The 19,220-nt window shown below is 54.8% G+C and overlaps 7 protein-coding genes across 7 annotated transcripts in view; 3 read left to right on the top strand and 4 right to left on the bottom strand.

The window, feature by feature from the left end:
• CCM_05652 (uncharacterized protein) overlaps nt 1-283 on the top strand; it is a gene marked incomplete at both ends in the record, with an annotated part of 691 nt that extends 408 nt beyond the window's left edge. The window contains one exon of the mRNA XM_006670796.1: nt 22-283. Within this exon, the coding sequence (XP_006670859.1) occupies nt 22-283 (262 nt within the window). The remainder of the gene's footprint in view (nt 1-21) is intronic.
• A 435-nt stretch (nt 284-718) lies between these two features.
• Nucleotides 719-2,638, bottom strand: CCM_05651 (sugar transporter family protein; the record flags this gene model as incomplete). Its single annotated transcript, XM_006670795.1, has 4 exons — nt 719-1,705; nt 1,776-1,931; nt 2,173-2,385; nt 2,441-2,638. The coding sequence occupies 4 exons, from the start codon at nt 2,636-2,638 to the stop codon at nt 719-721; spliced, it is 1,554 nt and encodes a 517-aa protein (XP_006670858.1).
• A 1,724-nt stretch (nt 2,639-4,362) lies between these two features.
• On the bottom strand, nt 4,363-5,601 carry CCM_05650 (nucleolar protein NopA; the record flags this gene model as incomplete). The annotated part of the gene is made up of 5 exons (XM_006670794.1): nt 4,363-4,421; nt 4,477-5,140; nt 5,194-5,211; nt 5,243-5,382; nt 5,445-5,601. The coding sequence occupies 5 exons, from the start codon at nt 5,599-5,601 to the stop codon at nt 4,363-4,365; spliced, it is 1,038 nt and encodes a 345-aa protein (XP_006670857.1).
• An 870-nt stretch (nt 5,602-6,471) lies between these two features.
• On the top strand, nt 6,472-7,379 carry CCM_05649 (60S ribosomal protein L17; the record flags this gene model as incomplete). The annotated part of the gene is made up of 4 exons (XM_006670793.1): nt 6,472-6,531; nt 6,570-6,783; nt 6,963-7,150; nt 7,227-7,379. 4 exons carry the CDS (start codon nt 6,472-6,474, stop codon nt 7,377-7,379), a joined length of 615 nt encoding a protein of 204 aa, XP_006670856.1.
• Nucleotides 7,380-8,679: 1,300 nt separating this feature from the next.
• On the bottom strand, nt 8,680-10,390 carry CCM_05648 (phosphatidylserine decarboxylase proenzyme 1; the record flags this gene model as incomplete). Its single annotated transcript, XM_006670792.1, has 3 exons — nt 8,680-9,795; nt 9,853-9,970; nt 10,029-10,390. The coding sequence occupies 3 exons, from the start codon at nt 10,388-10,390 to the stop codon at nt 8,680-8,682; spliced, it is 1,596 nt and encodes a 531-aa protein (XP_006670855.1).
• Nucleotides 10,391-13,726: 3,336 nt separating this feature from the next.
• On the top strand, nt 13,727-14,825 carry CCM_05647 (ubiquitin carboxyl-terminal hydrolase 2; the record flags this gene model as incomplete). The annotated part of the gene is made up of 3 exons (XM_006670791.1): nt 13,727-13,748; nt 13,807-13,820; nt 13,875-14,825. The coding sequence occupies 3 exons, from the start codon at nt 13,727-13,729 to the stop codon at nt 14,823-14,825; spliced, it is 987 nt and encodes a 328-aa protein (XP_006670854.1).
• Nucleotides 14,826-15,263: 438 nt separating this feature from the next.
• Nucleotides 15,264-17,533, bottom strand: CCM_05646 (purine transporter; the record flags this gene model as incomplete). Its single annotated transcript, XM_006670790.1, has 8 exons — nt 15,264-15,612; nt 15,663-15,787; nt 15,836-16,477; nt 16,529-16,886; nt 16,949-17,042; nt 17,088-17,193; nt 17,237-17,326; nt 17,375-17,533. 8 exons carry the CDS (start codon nt 17,531-17,533, stop codon nt 15,264-15,266), a joined length of 1,923 nt encoding a protein of 640 aa, XP_006670853.1.
• Nucleotides 17,534-19,220: the final 1,687 nt, after the last annotated feature.

Genomic DNA, 19,220 nt, shown 5'->3' with positions numbered 1-19,220 from the left:
CCCCCAGCCGACCTACGACAGCGGCAACTACAACAACAACCAGCCGCAGCAGAATTACAACCAGGGCGGCCCCGGCGGCGCTCCCTATGGCGGCCCCGGCGGCGGCGGCCCGGACGGGCCCAACGGCGAAAAGGGCCTCGGCGCTACGCTCGTAGGCGGCGGCGGCGCTGCGTTTGCTGCGCACAAGGCCGGCGCGGGCTTCCTCGGCTCGACCGGTGCGGCCATTGCTGGCGCAATCGGCGCCAACATTCTCGAGCACAAGTTCAAGAAGCGTCGGGATTGAGAGAGCGGCGGGCAGTGGTGGAGAATATGATGACGAACACTGAGGGGAGGAACGGGGTCGTTGTCTCTTGGGTCATCCTTTTTTTTTTTTGCGCGCTATTCTTCTTTTTTGTTTTAGGCATCTGGAATTCTTGGGAGCGAATCATTTCCATCCGTTATATCCGTATCTTTTTCAACGGTTAGGTCGGCAGCTTGGGTTACATTGCACAGTCGGGACCCCAAGTCGGGAGCCACAATTGAGGTTACATTCATCACCAATGCCCATGTCAATGCACATCCTCGAGTCATTTACAGTGATATGAAAGATCGCATTATCGTTTTCATCAAACATTAACTCGTAGATTCAATCTAAAAGATCCACATCAAACGCCGCCCCCCGCAACTCACAATGCACATAACGTCATATCAAACTGGTGTATCCTTTGACAACAATCGCCTACGCGGGCGACCCCTCATCGTGCTCGCCTTTGCGTTGGGCGAGCTTCTCGTCGATGTCGCTTTGGCGACGTCCCTGCGCGGCGGCCACAGCGTCCCACCCTGCCGCCTCCTGGGCGTCGTGGTCGTGCACCACGTCAAAGTTGCGGCGCAGGTGCTCGGGGCCGAGGAACGTGAGGAGTATGGTGTAGGCGTACACGCAGCCCATGAAGATGCAAATGACGAGACCGTAGTCGTAGCGCGACTTGGCCTTGGCAGTAGGCGGTAGCGGGAAGTTCTCGCCGAGGCGCGCCTCGATGGTCGACGAGGCCGACGAGACAAGGTTACCGAGCTGGTACGAGGTGCCGACGACGAATGTGCGGAACGCGCCCGGCGACAGCTCCATCAGGTGAATGGGAATGACACCCCAGGCGCCCTGTACGAAGAACTGCTCGAAAAAGGCGGCCGCCATGACGGACGAGGAGCGCACAAACGTGTACGGGTACAGCACCGCGCCACCGCAGATGCAGCAGACAATGATGCTCAGGCGGCGACCCACCGACTGACTGAGGAAGCCGACGACGGTGCCGCCCGTCATGGCGCCGAGGTTCGCCACGACCTGGGTAATGGTGACCTGATTGGCGGTAAACGAAAGCTGATTCTGGAGCATGGTTGGGTACAGATCCTGGCTACCGTGACTCATGAAGTTGAAGCCGGCCATGAGAAGGACGAGGTAGGTAAGAAGAAGCCAGTGCTTGCGGATAGCAATCTTGCCCTCCTTGAGGAAGACGGACCCGACCGAGGCGCTGCCGCCGGCGCCCAGATTCTGGGCTTCCTTGCGGAGAGCCTGGCGCTCGCGATAGACGGAGGTCTCGGGGAGCATCAGACGGAAGATGATGAAGAGCACAGGGGGGGCGGCTCCGAACCAGTAGAGTGGTCTCCAGCCGTGCGGGGTGGTGTTGACGAGACCGCGGGCTAGGGCAGCGCAGAGGAGGTAACCAAAGGCATACTAGATAATTTTCGGTCAGTAAATTGAGGGGGGCAAAATTTTATTCTTCGCGTCGGCATCTTTGACTTACACCTTGCTGCAGCATACCACTGATCAGACCGCGGGCCTCTTCAGGGCAGTCTTCCAGAGCGGTGGCGGCGGCATTTCCGTAGAGGCCGCCCATGGCCACGCCGAAAAGAGCGCGACAGGCCAGAAATTGAGGGTATGTCTGGCAAAAGCCGGTTCCCTAATTCGCAAACATGGTCAGCACAAGCAAACAGTGGCAGAGGGGGGGGGGCGTGGCGTCATCGTAGCCACCAGTCTGGTGCACAACGCCAAGAGATCTAGCCAAGCCATTTACGCCATTTTGTCGAGACGACCCGCTCCCGCGTAAGAGAGGAGCACTGGGAGCGCATCTCGAGTATAATGCATGACTGGCGTATAAAATGCTGACACGAGAGAAACAGGTCATTCCGGGGTCCGCTTACCAATTCGAGGACAATGAAGAGAATATTGTTGACGACAAAGGGCCACTTGCGGCCGTAGCGATCACTGGCGATACCAAAGGTGATGGAGCCAACGGATCGGAACATGAGGACGAGGGTGATGCCCCAGGTGATGTCAGTCTTGGTCTTGCCAAATTGCTCGGCCAAGTCGGTGACGGTGAGGGAGACGGTGAAGAAGTCGAAAGCATCCCAGGTCTGTGAGAGCGGTTAGCTGGAGGGTGGCATTCAGAGGGCGGCCGTCTTTGCTTACCCATGCGGCAAAGGCAATGAAGAAGAAGGCCCACTGCTGGGCATTGAGCATGCGAAGAAGACGAATGGGATTGGGCAGGTCCAGCATAGCAGGACGGAGGGTGGTGAGGCGCGTCTTGAGATAGGTGCCGGCGGACATGCCCTCATGGGGAGCGCTGGCACCGGGCTCCTGGCTGGACATGACGTCGTGGTGAGCCATGGCTGCGCTCCGATGGTGCAAACGGCAACAGAGGGGCAAGTTTTTGTAAAACGGTATAGCTGGTAGGGAGCAAGAAGAGAAGCTTGTGAGAGACGAAAGAAAAAACGAAGAATAGAAGAGGAGGATGCGACAAGACTGAGCGAGCGTGGGAGAGGGAGGGGAGAGAGATAAAGTACCCCCACGAGTTGGGGAAACAGGATACCAGCAGACCCGTCAATGAGGAGCCAGCTGGTCGCGAGGCTGTCCGACTCGCAACTTGTCCACCAGGTGGCAGCTGACGAGACAGGAACCTAGTCGACGAAACTCGCCTGGGTCGATCTAGAGCTGCGTTCGACTGGATACCGGGGCAAAACCCCAGCTCAGTCAAGTCGGTCTAACTTATAAGAGGCAACGGCACGGCATTAACGGCATCGTTTTCGCGTGGAGCAGGATTGGATGGCGGCCGCTAAGAAGTTAGCTAGTTTGAGCTGCGAAGGTTAGGTAGTTACCAAGGCCATGCCGTTGAAAATTTTTAAATGGTCCAACCGCATCAGCGCACCTAGGTACGTAAACCTTCTCTCCACGATTTCCCCCTCTCTTCTTGTCGCCCCCATTTGGGCATTGGTACTTGGCCAGCGGACTGCGTGCCTTGTGGTAAAATAATTACCAGTCTCGTGATTGGATAGTGTATCAGAGCCCGATTTCGGCACCACCAGAAATCATCAGGCCCGTAGCTAATGACTCGCCCAGCGTCTTCATACCGGCTGGCTGGGCCATTGATTAGTTAGATTCTTCTACACATAAATATAGGTGTCATTTCAGTACCTAAATACCCAGTCGTCGGGCTGTGCATTGTCAGAACCGCAGGTACTCGTTGACCCAATGCTATGGTGCCACGGAGACATCATCTCCGTTCTAGCGCCGAGTAACTGTCGCATTAGGCTTCGAGGCATTTAGCAACTTACATCAATCCATCACTCGCCGGTGGAGAATTTGCTTTTGTGGCTTACATGCCGGCGGTTGGTTTCTGGTTTAGCAACGCTGTAGCGAAGGGTGATGTTGACGTGGACCCCAAACGTAAATAAAGGGGCTTTGTGACAATGTTGGTCATTTATGTGACTGGTCATGATTCGGGAAGACTACCTGTTTGCTCGTTCCGCAAGTTGCCGTCGTGGTTGTATAAATGACTATTGACTTGTATCGCGAGGCTTCATCCCTAAAGTATCACCCCAAAATTAGTATAGGGTAGCGCCTGTATAACATGGCGACCCGCAAGCCATCGTGAACTCACTTAGCCACAACTCCTCAACGAACAAGAACCCGGGTGTGAAGAACATATCGTTTCCTCGTCTCACACATTTCAATCAGCACCAAGGCCTAAGAGCCAGAAAAACTGCGTCAAGTTATCACATCACCAACATCTCGTGCCGCACAAGCCAAGGTGTAATTGCAGCGTCAGTGTTGTAATATGCTTTCTAGATTGTGGCTTAAATGCCCTACTACATAAAAGCCATGTACAAGAGATACAGTCCCCCAGATACCGGAACGCCGCGCGCCTTGTGAAAAAAAGGAGCCAGTACAGAAAACACCAGAAACGGAACAGTCATTGCAAAAACAAGATCCAAGCAAGTCAGGAGGCCTTCCACGAAGACGCTGAGCAGTGGCCAACAATGCAGGTGCACAACCACCAATATACACCAGGCTTGCTATTCATAATGCTTATTGTTTTTCTTCCAACACATACTTTAGTTCTTGACACGGGTATACTCGCCGGCAACCAGGCAGTGGTCACGCTCGAAAGGTTCTGATACGATGTTAGTAATGGCAGGAATTCAACGGAGCGAAGGCTATCGACATACCGAGAGTGAGCTGGAACTTGGGCTTGATGGCCTCTGCGCGCATCTTCTGGACCTCAGCGGCGAAAACCTCAGCGGCGGGGGCAGTGGAATCGATACAGTTGGCCTTGATGGAGATAAGAACACCACCACCAACCTTGAGGAACCAGTTGGCATTCATGGCAACGATACGGGCCTGATCAGGCTGCGCAACATCGGCGAAGATGACGTCCACCATGGGGACGATCATGCGGTAACGAGCGGGCTGGCGGGCATCCTCGACAATGGGAACGACGTTGGGGCGCTTGGAGGCCATGGCAATGAGATCGCGGCCAGAACGGGAGGAGAACTCGACGGCATAGACGTAACCGGTAGGGCCAACGACATCGGCGACGTGGGAGACCGAGGTACCGGAAGCACCACCAATGTAGAGCACACGGGAGCCGGGCTTCATGTAGATGTCGTCGGCACCGCCAGCGATGGCAGCACACAGCTTACTGCGGAATGGGTTCCACATGCGGTACTCAACCTTGGTGGTTGTGGTGGTACCGTCGTCGTTCTGAACAGACTCGTCGACCGAGATGCGCTTCTCGCCATAGACAGACTCGCCGGGGGTCAGGTTGCGGGTAGCAATACCATCTTCCTTGCCGCCACGAACGACAAAGACACCGGGGTGACGATGGGGTTCCTACAGACGGAGTGCGTTAATAAAAATGCCTGGTCATACGCTGACTGACATACTGCGACAGCCTCACTCGACTATCCAGTGGCGCAGGGGAATAAAACTTACAACGATGACCTTGGAACCGCCCTTCATGCCACCAGCACCACCACGGGCACCGCCACGACCACCGCGACCGCCACGACCACCGGGGGGACCGCCGCGACCACCACCGCCGAAGCTTCCACGGGCACCACCGCGGCCACCACCTGTTTGCGACCCAGTTAGTTCATACACATTGGAGCATCAAGAAGAGGACATCACGACATACCTCGACCACCGCCGAAACCACCACGGCCACCAGGAGCACCGCCGCGACCACCACCGCCGAAGCCACCACCGCCGAAGCCTCCACGGCTACCACCACGAGGGGGACCGCCGCCGCGACCACCACCGCGAGGACCACCACGGCTAACAAAAGGAGCCATTGTGTAGAGTTTTTTGGGGGAGAGTAGATGCTGAGTGTTTGGCAAGGAATTGAAAGCTCAGATAACGAGGCAGAGCTGTTCTCAAACGTCTATTCACCAGGAAACAAGTCGAATTATGTTGCTGGTAGGCGTAGACCAAGTGTAGACTTGTCCTTGTTGATTGCCGTAGTCACAAGGGCCAACTTTTTTTTTTCAAAGGCGCGCTTGAGGAAGAAATTTTTGAAGCTTGGGACTGGCAGAAAGATCAAAGGCCCCGCCTATTACCAAACTTGGCTAGCCGCAGGAAGGCTTTCGACGGCTTCTGGAGATACTATCTTCCGATACGAAATCAACAATTCATCACGTGGGCAGTTTGTGTATTCTGATCAGGTGACTTTGCTGTCACAGAGCACGCAGTAATCATGGGTGCGGCGGCAGAATAGCACAGGAAAAAAACTGAAAGAAAAACAAAAAAATAGGCGTAAGACCGAATCCAGTAAATGATAGATTCTATGATTTGATTTTGTTGACCACAGCATTTGTGCTGGCTTTTTGAGCATCTGTCATTCTGCGTGTTGGGCCTGTTTGTTTTTTGCCGAAGGGCAGTGAAACCCTAAAGCGTTCCCAAACGAGTAAGCGAGCTTTGCAGCCCGCCCCCCCAGCACCCTTAGGGCAAAAGTTCAGAAATTGTCAACTTTGAGCCCAGTGAACCCACGGTAGTCGAACCAAGTCATCACCAACCCCAAAGTCGTCAAGATGGTGAGTGCTACGCGCCGTCGTCTCTGAGTCTTTTGCGAGAACATATCCAGCCGAATTGTATTATCTTCCATCGCCCACCTCCCACGTCGTTTAATCGTCGCATCGATCTCGAAATGGACCTACGACGCTGCAATGTTCAACCCCCACGCTAAAAGACCAGGGATCGAAGCAATTATCTCGAAGAAAGTGTTGGTGATGGGAGCTGACCGATTGGCTTTTTCTGCTTTTAGGTCCGTTACGCTGCGACCGAGATTCTACCCGCCAAGTCGGCCCGCGCCCGTGGTGCCTACCTCCGTGTCTCTTTCAAGAACACTCGCGAGACCGCCCAGGCCATCAACGGCTGGAAGCTCGAGCGTGCTCTCCAGTTCCTCGAGAACGTCAAGAGCCACGACGAGGCTGTCCCCATGCGCCGTTACGCCGGCGGTACCGGCCGCACTGCCCAAGGTACGACCGATTCACAATTCTTTTCGCTATACGATCTGGCGCGTGTTGGACCCACGAGCGGCTGAAAAGCGGCTGAGAAACTGCTGTCGTCTTTCGCAGTCGGAGAAACATGGCCAGATCGGGATGGGGATATTTCATGCGTATATGAAGAACGCGCAACTAACGAATCTACCAAACAGGCAAGGCTTTCGGTGTCACCCGCGCTCGCTGGCCCGTCAAGTCGGCTGAGCACCTGCTCACTCTCCTCAAGAATGCCGAGGCCAACGCCGACGCCAAAGGCCTCGACACCGGTGCCCTCGTTGTCAAGCACATCCAGGTCAACCAGGCCCCTAAGCAGCGCAGACGCACATACCGTGCCCACGGTCGTGTACGTAGAACCCATCTCTTCACCAAGAGACACCCGAGACCGCTGGAAACCACCCGCTGACCTTTGTCCCCTCTAGATCAACCCCTACATGTCGAACCCTTGCCACATCGAGCTTATCCTCACCGAGGCCGAGGAGGTTGTCCAGAAGTCCGACCAGGTTGCTGGCCGCGAGCACCTGAACGCCAGACAGCGCGGTGCCCGCCTCCGCAAGGCCCTTACCGCCGCCTAAACGGCGCGCTGTGTGGGCTGATGAAGGGAGAGGAGAGCGAAACGAAAAAGACAAAAAAGCTTAAAAATGAAGTTTTTAAAGCGAAAGAATCAATCACACATCTCTTTGCCTGTTCAACAGACTTTTCTCCCGCGTGAAAAATGGACGATTGCAACAAGCAACAAAGGTGTGCTGTACCTGTCTTGGTCTTCGACAGCGTTGAGTTTTTTTCCTTTCGCTCTGTGATTCCTACGGAAGGACTTGACGACAATTTCTTTTAGCAGCATTGGGAAAAAGCAAAAAGGGATTATAACGGATAGAGATGGACAGGCCTTGGAGTTGCTTTTCCTATGTACAGCTCGATCCGATCTCCTGGTCATTGGTGTAGGTGTGATTTTATGGCAATTTTCTGCCGGCTGGGCTTGTTGTTGTAGGGCGTCTGAGCATGGCTTTTACAGGGAAACGCATGCAACGATCTATTATCAAGGGTCTTCATTCGCAAGGGATAGTGTTCTTCCTGACGAAATTGAAATACCAAAACTTCCATCGAAATATCCCCAACATGGCCTGTGAATGTATGAGAAAACATGGCTCGCTGTTCTGCGTACGTGCATCTGAGAAGACGTGTTATGATTGCCGCCATCGGAATGCTACATGAACTTTTGTCCTCTCACTGTGGGGAGATACATACCTCACCGCGCATTAGATACCTATACTAATTAGTAAGTGGAAAAACCATGAGGCTGAGGCACAACTATTCTTCTGAGCCGTCCTTTGCCGCTGAGCAAAACCAAAATATCAATTCAAAACGCCTCGTGCTAAGAGTCAGTCATTACCGACCTGGTAATCCCAAGATCCAATCAGCCAGAACGATGTCCTTGTTCCAATCTTCCTGCAGCCATCCAGGAAGGCAGCTGCGAGCTCTGGGAGGGAAATTCTCCTTTGCCTTGGTATAATTCTGTTTTTTTTTTCTCTGTTCGTTCTTTCTGCAAGTATTTGCTGTTTTAGTTCGTCAGTCGCATAACTTCTTGAAACCAGTATGGCCTGCGTATGTAACTTCTGCTGCGGTAAAAGTGTGCTGTAAGAGAACCGACAATGTCTTTTAGTACTCTACTCGATTGGCTATATAACTGAAATGCTTGTTGAATGGCTTATTATTTTGGCTAAAGTTTTGCGCCAGAAAAAAAAAACAAAACAAAAGGCCCGTAAAATGGACAGGCATTTTTCAACATCTATGTGTGATGACAGGGACCTCTCCACCGTTTCCTGATGCTGTTGAACCACAGGCTGGCACATATGACTGCTATCCCGTCGCTGTACCTTACTCTGCATTCACACGACCGAGGGCCTGTCCCATTTTGATGGTCTGGCCCTTGTCAACCTTCCACTCCCAACCCTTCTTCTCCCCACCCTCGCCGGCCGTCGTGGGGGCCTCGAAGACGAGCACTACGGTGCTGCCGAGCTGGAAGCCGCCCATCTCCTCCCCGCGACGCAGAGCGTGGCCGTGCAGGACTGGACTAGCGGCCTCGTAGGTGGCCTCCGCGAAGCCCGAGTAAGGCTCACCACGGCGGGCAGCCTCGTCAGCGGCGACGTCGGCGGCAGTGTCGGTGGTGAGGCTGTTGGTACGCAGTTCGCGGTCAAAGTTCACCTTGATGGAGCCGACGTTGGTGGCACCAACGGGCACGTAGCCGAAGAAGCCCCACCGCCAGCGACCGAGCAGCACGACGCGCTCGTTGAGTGTGAAGAGGCCTGGAAGTGTGCGCTGCAGGTACGGCGACACGCTGTAGAGCTCGCCGGCAAAGTGACGCCGGCGCTCCACGACCCAATTGGTCGGCGAGTGAAAGCGGTGGTAATCGCCAGGCGCGAGGTAGATGACGGCATAGTACAGCGATGTGGTCTTGTCGTGCGGCAAAATGTCGTACCAAGCACGCTCGCCGAGCGCCAGGTCGGCTCGCACCTCTGAAATGGCCGCTTGTGAGGGCTGCGTGGACTGGTCTTTGACGGTGCCGCTGCGGTGCGCGGCCGTCTCGTCGTGGCTGGGCTCCTTGGCCCCGGACAGGAAGTCGGGGAGCGTGTACGAGATGCCGTTGACGCGGCCAAATTCCTCGTCCTTGCCGATGATGTCGTCGTTGCCATCACGGTCTCGTGGTCTGGGTGTGCTGGTGCCGCTGCGAACCGATGATGAGCTGGAGATGCTGGGGCTAGGCGTGTGCTTGCCGAGCAGAGCGTCCACCGTGTAGGTCATGCCCTTGACCTGCTCAATATTGCCGCCGTCGATTTGCCCAAACTGGAGAATCTTGCCGTCGGATGGGGAGAGCAGCACCTGCGGATCGGGGTCGAGAGGTCTCGCGCCGGGCTTTAGAGTACGATAGAAGAAGGCGGCAAGGTTGGGGTATACGTGCAGATCGGGTTCGGAGACTTCAGAGAGGCTATAGGGCTATTAACAGTTGCACTTGTAACGTCGTCATCTTGAATCTTACTTGACGCCAAAAACCCAAGAGTACAGCTTGAAGCCAGGCACGCGTAAATAGTATGGTATCGTCAATTCGTTGAATTTCCCCCAGAGACGTGAAATGGCCTTGAGAGGCAAGGTAGACATGACTTGAACTTGCCTGGGACTCTAGTGTTAGCAATCATAATTGTATCCATCTCAATTGGACGCAAGCTCACCATGGTCCGTCCGGTTGTATTCTTGGTCGAGGCTTTGGTCTGTCGCCGCCTTCCTGCTTCTCACGCTCCCGCGCCTGGACCTTGTAAAACTGGATCAAGCCCAGGAATCCCACGCCGAGGCCGACTGGGATGTGGTACCACGTAACCTTTGTCTTGCGTAGGGCATCGCCTAACCGCTGGGAGAACCGAGGGCGCCGGCCCGAGGGGCCAGATGAAAAGTCGCGAGTCGCATTCGGGGTTCGGGGTCGTAGCGACGCTGTCGAGGGCCGTCGTGAGCCCGCGCTGGCGAATTGCCGCCGCAGAGGGCTCAGAGCGTGGCCGCGCACGAGACGCGCGGTGCCGAAGCCAAGTGTAGCTGCCATTGCCACCAAACACAGCCAAAGCTTGGTGTTTGGTTTTTCTGTGGTCAAGGTGAGCATGGAAGCTCCGCAGTCATCGGTCGTGGGGGGAGAGGAAGTTTGCTAGTGGCGCTCAGGACGTCACCAGACTGTAAGCTGGCCGTGCACTAACACTGGACAAGTCAACCGTGGCTCTTGCGGCAGTGGCATGCGCTTGATCGCCTGAGGATGGGGTATAGGCGACGAAGCATGTACTTGAAGATAACTTGAAGAGATGCCTCAATGCAGCCATCCCTAAATTACCGCCATCTTAGACCCCCTGTAAATAACGCGACCACGGTTGCATAACTCATTGTTTTTATGCTTACATAAATGTGCGACCTTGTCTCGTTGTGCAACCGCTAAGCCTCAAGGGGCAGCCACGTATCCCTTACAATTCACTACTCCGTCTACGAATAGTGAATGTATTATGTATTATCAGGCTAATGTAAGGTATGCGGGTACCACCACAGCTAGCCCCCAGCCCGATTCCAAAGACACGGTGGAATCTTCAAGCTGTCCTAACGTCTCCAGCGAATGCACCTTTTTCTCTGTGCACACTGGTGACATTTGTTTCTCCTTGACCCGTCCCCGACCATCTTTCGTCACATCAATCGGCTATCTTCTCGATCCTCTGCGAGCACTGCTTGTGTAACATGCGCATTGTACACGTCACCAGCTAGACGTTGTTGGCCTCTCGCTTTCCCAGCATTGCTACCAAACTCGCAAACTTGCTTTCGTCTTTCGCGCTCTTCACAAGCCGGCATGCCACGCGGCTTTTACAACCATGGCTCCGCAATCTGCCAGCGGTGATGCCGCTCTCGAGAACATGAACGTCAACCTGCAAATCGTCTCGCCATCTGTTGGGGTTAATCGCCCACTCCAGTTCCCGACCACACCCGCGTCGACAAACATCAAGACGCTGAAGAGAATGATCCGCGATTCCCTTGTCATGCGACCGACCGATGCCCATCAGCGCCTTATTTACCGTGGCAAGGCTCTTTTGCGTGATAATGAAACATTGCTCGAAATTCTGGGCGCCGAAGCCGTCCGGACCACCGACCAGCATACCATGCATCTGGTCCTTCGAGATATCGACCCACCTCCAGTGCCGACCACGACCGCCACCAACAACTCATCGACAGGCAACCAGCTGCCGCGGCCAGCATCGCGCTTCTTCACCCACCTTGGGCCTGGCGTTGGAGGAACCCCCGCGCCCGGCGGTGCCTCAGACGCTGCCCAACCGGGCCAGCCACAAGTGCAGCCAAGAATACCCTCCCCAGCGCCACTTGGCCAGCAGCTTCCCCCACCCGCCGCGGCCGCCTTTCAGCAGCAGCACCAGCAGCTCACCAGCTGGCTTAACCAAGTGCAGAGGGATGCAATGAGCCGAGCCGTCAACCAAAACCAGCGAGGTAGAGCCCAAGCAGGCATGCGAGGGATCACGGATGCGGCACGAGACCCGAGCAGTCGTAGAGGCAGCCCAGCACCTACGCATACGATATACCGCGAAACACATGGCCCGAATGGGCGAAGCTATCAGATGGAAACCGTTATCCGGAATCCAGTGTCAGCTGGAGGCCAGACTACAGCGTATAGCGTGGCAGATATTCAAAATATGGTACGCAATGCAGACACTGGCCAAGGCGCGTCAGCTACGGGCGTTTCCATGCAGCGTACAGCATCCGCGGCCTCTTTGCCGCCGAGATCTGCTCCTAACCTGCTCAATATGGCCTCGGCACCTCAACAAGCGTCGCAGCCTCGACAGGGCCTCGAACTCTACCTTTTGTCTTCTCCCGACGGGCCACGTGGTATACTTATTAATAACTCAACTATGGAAACCTTTTACACACCTCGAACTGGCACTCCAGCCTTAGGATTCACCGCTCGTTCGCAATTGACAGTCGGAGAATGGCTGTTAACGCCACCTGATGCTCCCGGCTATGAGGACCCGTTCGCGGACATTTCCGACGAACCGCGTGAACCTCCAAGGGAAAGTCGCCGGCGTCGCGCCTTTGATCGAGCTAATGCTCCCCAAAATCAAGCTCAAGTTCAGGCACCCATGCAGCCGCACCCACAGGCTATCCCGCTGGATAGGAGGATGAATCAGCCTGCGGCCCAGCCAGCTCTCCAACCATTGCATGGGGCCAACCCGATGGCTGGTTTTGGCCAACTTCTGTTGCGATTGGCTCCCCATTTCTGGAATATCGGAAGGCTTGGCTTCTTTGTTTGGCTTTTCGTCGGACCAAATTCGAGCTGGACTAGATGGTTCGTTGTCATTTCAGCGGCAGTTGTGACCTTTGTGGTTGGCACTGGGGCCTTCAATGGCATGGGCGAACATCTTTGGCGACCCATGATGCGCCATCTGGAAACCCTTTTTCCGACCCTGGACAGGCCTAATCATCAACAAGTCCCTCCTGCACAGCCCGGGGTGGAGCCAAACCCTGCCAATATGGCTGCGCGACTCGTCGCGGATCAAAACAGGAGACAACCATGGCTTTCTGAACAAATACGCCGGGTGGAAAGAGCAGGATTACTGTTCCTGGCCAGCATTGCTCCCGGGGTAGCAGAACGCCATATAGCCAACCTAGAGGAAGTGGCACGAGCTCGACAAGAGGAATCACGCAGGCGAGAAGCAGAAGAAGCAGCGGCTGCCTTGGCTCGTGACGCAGAAAGACAGGCGAATGAAAATGTAGAAAACAGTCAAGATGATGACACGACAAGGTCTTCGCAACAGGAAGGCTCCGAGGCTGCCTCACAACACAATCGTGAGCCCGTCGCAGAAGGAAACCCTCTTGTTACCTTGTAAATTTATTAAGAACGGCGGCTGCATGATGCACATATGATTTTGTTTGGATTCATCAAGAGCGGGCGTATTACAATAGCGAAAGAAACTGTATTGGAGGAGTCAATGGATCTCCGTCACATTCTTACTACCGTGGCTGTAGTCAGCTCGATATTACTAGAAGAGACTATGTAGTTAGACGTATGCGCTGCGAAGCGTCAAAAATAGAGGCGATATCCTGTTCCAAGAATTTACCGAACTAGGTAGCAATCAAGACATACATAGGTACTATACCTAACGTACAGTTGGCGGCGCGACAAGTTGTATTCCAATGACAGTGCTTATCTTATCAGCGGGTTTGGTGGGGGCGACTTGTGCAACATCAAGGCGTTCCACACCTGCAGGCAGCTCTTGCATTCGACAACAGCTAGGCCTGCTTATAGCTGACAAGCAACAATTTCGACAAGAACGGTGTAACTACCCCCTTTGCTTCACAATTGCACTTGAATGCTTGGTTCCTAAATACGAAAACTGCGGCAATGAGTGGGGGCTGGAACACAAGTTAGTTCAAGGTCAAGCTACGGCTCCATTGCGCACCTTTATTAACCGTTGCTACTAGTTGAATCCGATGCGGTGCGGCGAGACTTCTTTCTACGAGACCAAGGGACAGAACTGACATGCGAATAGGGCGTGTTCACATCGCTGATAGAGAACCTGGGCGTCAAGGATATTCAGTTTGAAGAGCTCCTCACCCTGGACCCTTCGGAGCTGCTTGCGCTGCAGCCCGTCCACGGTGTCATCTTCCTCTTCAAATACCCAACCGACAAGCCCTATGCCACACCCGACGGTCCTATTGATGGTACGTTTGATCATGCCGCCTCAGACAAGATATTCTTCGCCGCGCAGACGATACAAAACGCGTGCGCGACGCAGGCGCTGCTCAGCGTGCTGTTGAACCAGACGGGCGACTCCTCCGACACTGCCGCCGCCGACACTGTCGACATTGGCGAGAAGCTGCGCGACTTTCGCGATTTTACCATGGTACTGCCCCCCGAGTTCCGCGGCGAGGCGCTGAGCAACTCGGACCTCATCCGCGAGGTGCACAACAGCTTCGCGCGCAGCGCGCCCTTTGTCGACGAGACGCAGCGCGACCCCAACGCCGAGACCGAGGATGCCTTTCACTTCGTCGCGTACACGCCCGTCGACGGCACGCTCTACGAGCTCGATGGCTTGCAGCCGGCACCCATTGCGCACGGCGCTTGCTCGCGCGACGATTTCCCGCGCAAGGTGGTAGACGTGCTGCAGCGTCGTGTCGCCCGCTACGAGACCTCGGAGATTCGCTTCAACCTGCTGGCCATGTGTCGCGACCTGCGTGTGCGCGCCCGCGCATTTGGCGATGCTGAGCTGCTGGAAACAGAGGAGCGCAAGCGCCGCGCGTGGCGCTTTGAAAACGCCCTTCGCCGCCACAACTTTGTCGGCTTCGCGGGCGAGGTGCTCAAGGGCGTGGCTGGCGATCGCCTTCGTGCGGGTGGCGACCAGGCTGTTGAGACGTGGGTGAGCGAGAGCTTGGAGAGGAGAGTGGCGACCGAGAAGGCGGCGAGAGCAAGAGCGGGCGATGGAGATGTCCATATGAGCTAGACAAGAGCATGGAGAGGACAACAAAGACGATGATGAGAGGAGGAAATGCGACTGCTGCTACGATCATGGCAATATACCCGTTTGATTGTCCTACCGCCACCGCGCACTGCCAGATAGGCTCTCCATGTGGATTCACACCTCCAGCTATATATGACGTGCCCTCATCACTATCCCTACACTAAAACGTATGCGCCGTATTAATCTCCGCCACTTACCATGCTCTCGAAATTCTGTCAAATTCTCAGTCATCTAGAGATCCCCATTTCGTCATACATGCTAGATACGTTATTCGACACTTTGGTCGCTCCTCGGCACCCCTCTCTCACCCGGGGTATATACAAATCTTTTCTTTCCTCTGGGGCGGCGAGCTGGCTTGCTCACCTACCGGCCCAAACGTCCTTGTTGCACATGGATCTCCCCTCCGCACAGCTGCATTTCTCAAGGCATGCGAGTCATTTGCTCTGGAGTTGGCCGCGACAGGATCGGCTGCTCAGTCACCGTAGCGGAACCACCCTTTGTGGAGGACCGGCCGGGCGAGTCGCCTGTAAAGGATACCACGCGCTCCTGCTGCGGCGAGCGAAACTCGGACCCGCCAGCGGGTGTGGTCACGTCGCGGGCCGTCTTCCTGCGGCGCTTCTGGACGGCGCGGACGAACCATGGAGGCTGCCCGCTGCCTTTCCAGCTCCAGTACTCCTTGAGCTCATATTCGCGAGGCTCTAAGCGGCCGCCCGAGATGTAAACCACGGCACCGATGAGCCCGTTGAGCGTGGTGTAGACGAAGATACCGCTTTTCCTTGTTAGCTGTACTCTGGGCTTTTCATTGTCAAAGAAACTTACGCAATGAGCCCGTAGGCGACGCTGTAGCTGAACGGGATGAATGTCATCACGACAAATGACGGAAGAACGTCACCAATGTAGCGCCAATTGATCTGCGTGATTTGTCGAATCATCATACAACCAACCTTTTGCCTGTTAGCGAGAGAGTAGGAGAAACAATATCAGGAACGTACCAGAACCAAAGTGCAGCCCGTGGCCCATGGCGGGATGGAGGCGAAGATCGGCGCAAAGAAGACGGCCACGAGGAAGCACAGACCTGTGACAATGGACGTCAACCCAGTACGCCCGCCCTCGGCAATTCCTGCACCACTCTCGATAAAGGCCGTGACGGGTGAACAGCCCAGGAGCGCGGCGATGGAGATGAAGGCAGCGTCAGTGCAGTAGGCAATGGTTGAGCGGGGAAAGTCGCCATCCTTGTCGACGACGCCGCAGAAGCGCACCATGGAGTACAGCGTGGCCGTGGCATCGATGATGTCCACGTACAGAAAGGTAAAGAGTGCCAGAGCAAAGTGCGAGCCGCTTGCCTGGATGTCCCACTCGAGCTGGTTTGTTATGCGGGTCAGCGGGTGCCACGCGACGACCTGCTTGAAAAACTCAAAGCGCGAGTTGCCTTCCACGGTGTCGGGAAAGTACGTGACGGCAGTGTTGCGACTGGAAATTGTTAGTTGGGGATGGGGCGTGCCTTGGAAATGAGAGAGAACGTACGGCCAAGAGATGACAGAGATCAAGGCAATACCGATGACTAGTGCATATTTGACCCGGTATGCCATCAGGAAAGCAGTGAATATACCACCGCAGAGAACAGCAAGCCAGAGCTTCGCCGGTTAGCTATTCGTGCCTTCTGAGCAGAGATTGCAGTTACTCACCTTGGGATTTGTCATGACGCCGGACGTGCACATGCCGCTGTCAGGATCGAGAAGCTCCGATGGACAACCTCCCAGAGTGAGCGGTGAGCCACCACCTCCACCTGTAATGGCGCCGATGCCAGAAGCATACGAGAGGCCGACCTCGGTCAGAAGAAACCCGATGCCCACGCCGGTCGCGGTCTTGAGCGTGGCGGGGATAATCTTGACGAGCCATTGCCGCATGCCTGTCAACGCGAGGAAGATGAAGATGAAGCCTTCGATGAAGATGGCCGTCAGGGCGGTGCGATACGGAATAGAGCCTGTGCCGTTGACACCTACGACCTGGAATGCAAAGTACGCATTGAGGCCCATGCCGGGGCTGATAGACAATTAGCAAAGGGTTGGCGAGCTGGAAGTCATGGATAAAGGGGGCAAGCGTACGCAATGGCGACCGGAAGATTCGTAAGCAATCCGAAGACGACAGATGCCATGCCGGCAATAGCAGCTGTGGCCGTTACTAGGTCGCGTCGCACCTCTGAACGTGTTAGTAGAGCCCACAACGTGGCAACTTTCGACCTACCTTCTTTACAGGCTGCAAACGCTGGGAGGGTATCGCATTGGTGTCTGTCAACTAGTGTGCATTCGCATGTGCCGCCAGTCTGGGAGAGCATGGAAGCCTTGTGTGCCTGTTAGTGCTGGCGCGGCAGCTGCGTCGACTGGACCACTCACATTGACCGCGATGATGTATGCCATGGTGGCAAAGGTGGTCAGCCCAGCACGAATCTCCCGGAAGACCGACGAGGTTACAATCTCCTTGGGCTGGGCTTGTTAAAGATGTAAATGATTTTGCAGCAAGGGCTCACTTACATGGCCGCTGCCACCGAGGTGGAAGAAGTGTCCGAAGCGCGATGCAGAGATCCATAAATCAGCCAGATCGCAGAAGTCGCGTAGGCCACAGAACCTGGAGCGTCTAGCAGAAGGCTCATGAGTTTCCACCACGAACTCGTCATGGATTGGTTGTGACATGACTGCGACTGGATGTGGGCAATGGTTGAAGTTGCTCAGATGCACCCTGCAGGGAAGTCTTGGCAGCGAAACTGATTGAAGAAAAGGTGACGATTTGTTTTCAGATTCAAAACACGAGAAATAGGTGTTTAAAAAGGGTGGGGGAAAGGAGATAAAAGATATGGAATGTTTTGCCGTGCTGAGTTTGAACAAACGGACGAGCCGCTGATTGAGGACGGGAGATAAGGAGGATCGATGCTACCAAGGCAACAAGGAGCTTTTCAGCCGGCAGAGGGAATATCACAGCTTATGAGATGACTTGAGAGAGCGGGGTCATGTGAGTCTGCCAGCTGGCAAAGAAAATGGAAAACGAACGGTCCGGCAGTGTTTTCAGAGAATGCGGCCGGGTTGAGGCCGAATGCAGAGAGAGAGGTAGGACTGAGGTAGGGCTGGCAGCAAAGACGAAAAAAAGTAAGAAAAAGAAAGCAAGGCTGCCGCAATTCAATAGCCTCGAGTCTAGATAGGTTTGTGTTTGAAACTCAGTTGCTCCGCAAAAGAAAGTCGTGCGGAAACCGCTCTTCTGTTCGTCTCTGCCGTTTATCCGCGACAAGGTGCTTTTGTGCGATGCACCGAGCCTTGGTCTTGAAGAGACGCGGGTTGGCGGGCTAGAGTAAGAAAATACCACCCAACAACTAACTACCAAGGTATACCATGACGTAGACAAAAAACCCTGTTGTTTGGGATGCTGGTCTGAGCGTGCATAAACACCACCTGGAATCGACGTCTCCCGATCCGAGGTGAGCTCCAAACGACCTGTTCATGCATGCGAATCTGGTATGCAGCCACCGAGATGAGAAACAAGCTCTTTGTTTCCGCCACACGCCGAGTCGATATGTCTTACAAGTCTGTGGTACTTGAAAGGAATTATTGGTGCGACCGGTGTGGCAGAGCGGGCAGCCGTCCAGTCAGGAACCAAGGGAAGCGAGCTGCATGTCTCCAAGTACGAGGCTCGCTTACTACGACCACCTATTGCTAAGAAATGGCCAGACGGGTTCCTGCATTGAAGAAGGGGGGATTGTCTTCTTCGGGCAGCTCCATCGATGATTACCTGGTACCTACCTAGGTATGCAATTTATCGCATGTGTGCCACGCCGGCATAATGTGTGAGACGTTCGCCAAAACAACTCGGTCCAGTCCCGCCACCCGATGTGCAACAAGGGCACGGTTGCCTATGTGTCCATAGCGACGGCCGCGAAGGAGTCGGACGAGAATCAATAATCGAAATTAAGAAATACGCAGGGTCGTGGGAGCAAACATGCGGCACAGCAGTGTACCAGCAAACCCTTTTAGAGACTTGAGAAAAATAAGCTACAGAAAACTAGTCCGATTTTTGAGTAACTCGTACTGAGCTCTCCTCACATTCTGGAGATGCGGATGAGTTCTCCATCTTTCTGTTTGCAAACGCGCCGCATCAGCCATATCGTGGTTGGACCAAGTAAGACGTAACTCAGCAGCACGCGGCTGCTTCCCGACCATGGAAACCAGAGCAGATTTCAGATCGACCAGAAAAGACCTGTCAGGTAACCCAAGCCAATAGACTTGAATTTGAGAGTAGAAATGCACCGAATATTGGACTTGAGCCGTTCGAGGCGACACAATCTACTCCTGCTTGTCCACCGTCGCCAACCTCGCCAGCTGCCCACACGAT

The sequence above is a fragment of the Cordyceps militaris genome (assembly GCF_000225605.1).
Source record: "Cordyceps militaris CM01 unplaced genomic scaffold CCM_S00004, whole genome shotgun sequence".
Classification (NCBI taxonomy): domain Eukaryota; kingdom Fungi; phylum Ascomycota; class Sordariomycetes; order Hypocreales; family Cordycipitaceae; genus Cordyceps; species Cordyceps militaris.
The sequence above is the reverse complement of the archived record's forward strand: the minus strand, read 5'-3'. Positions and strand labels throughout refer to the sequence as shown.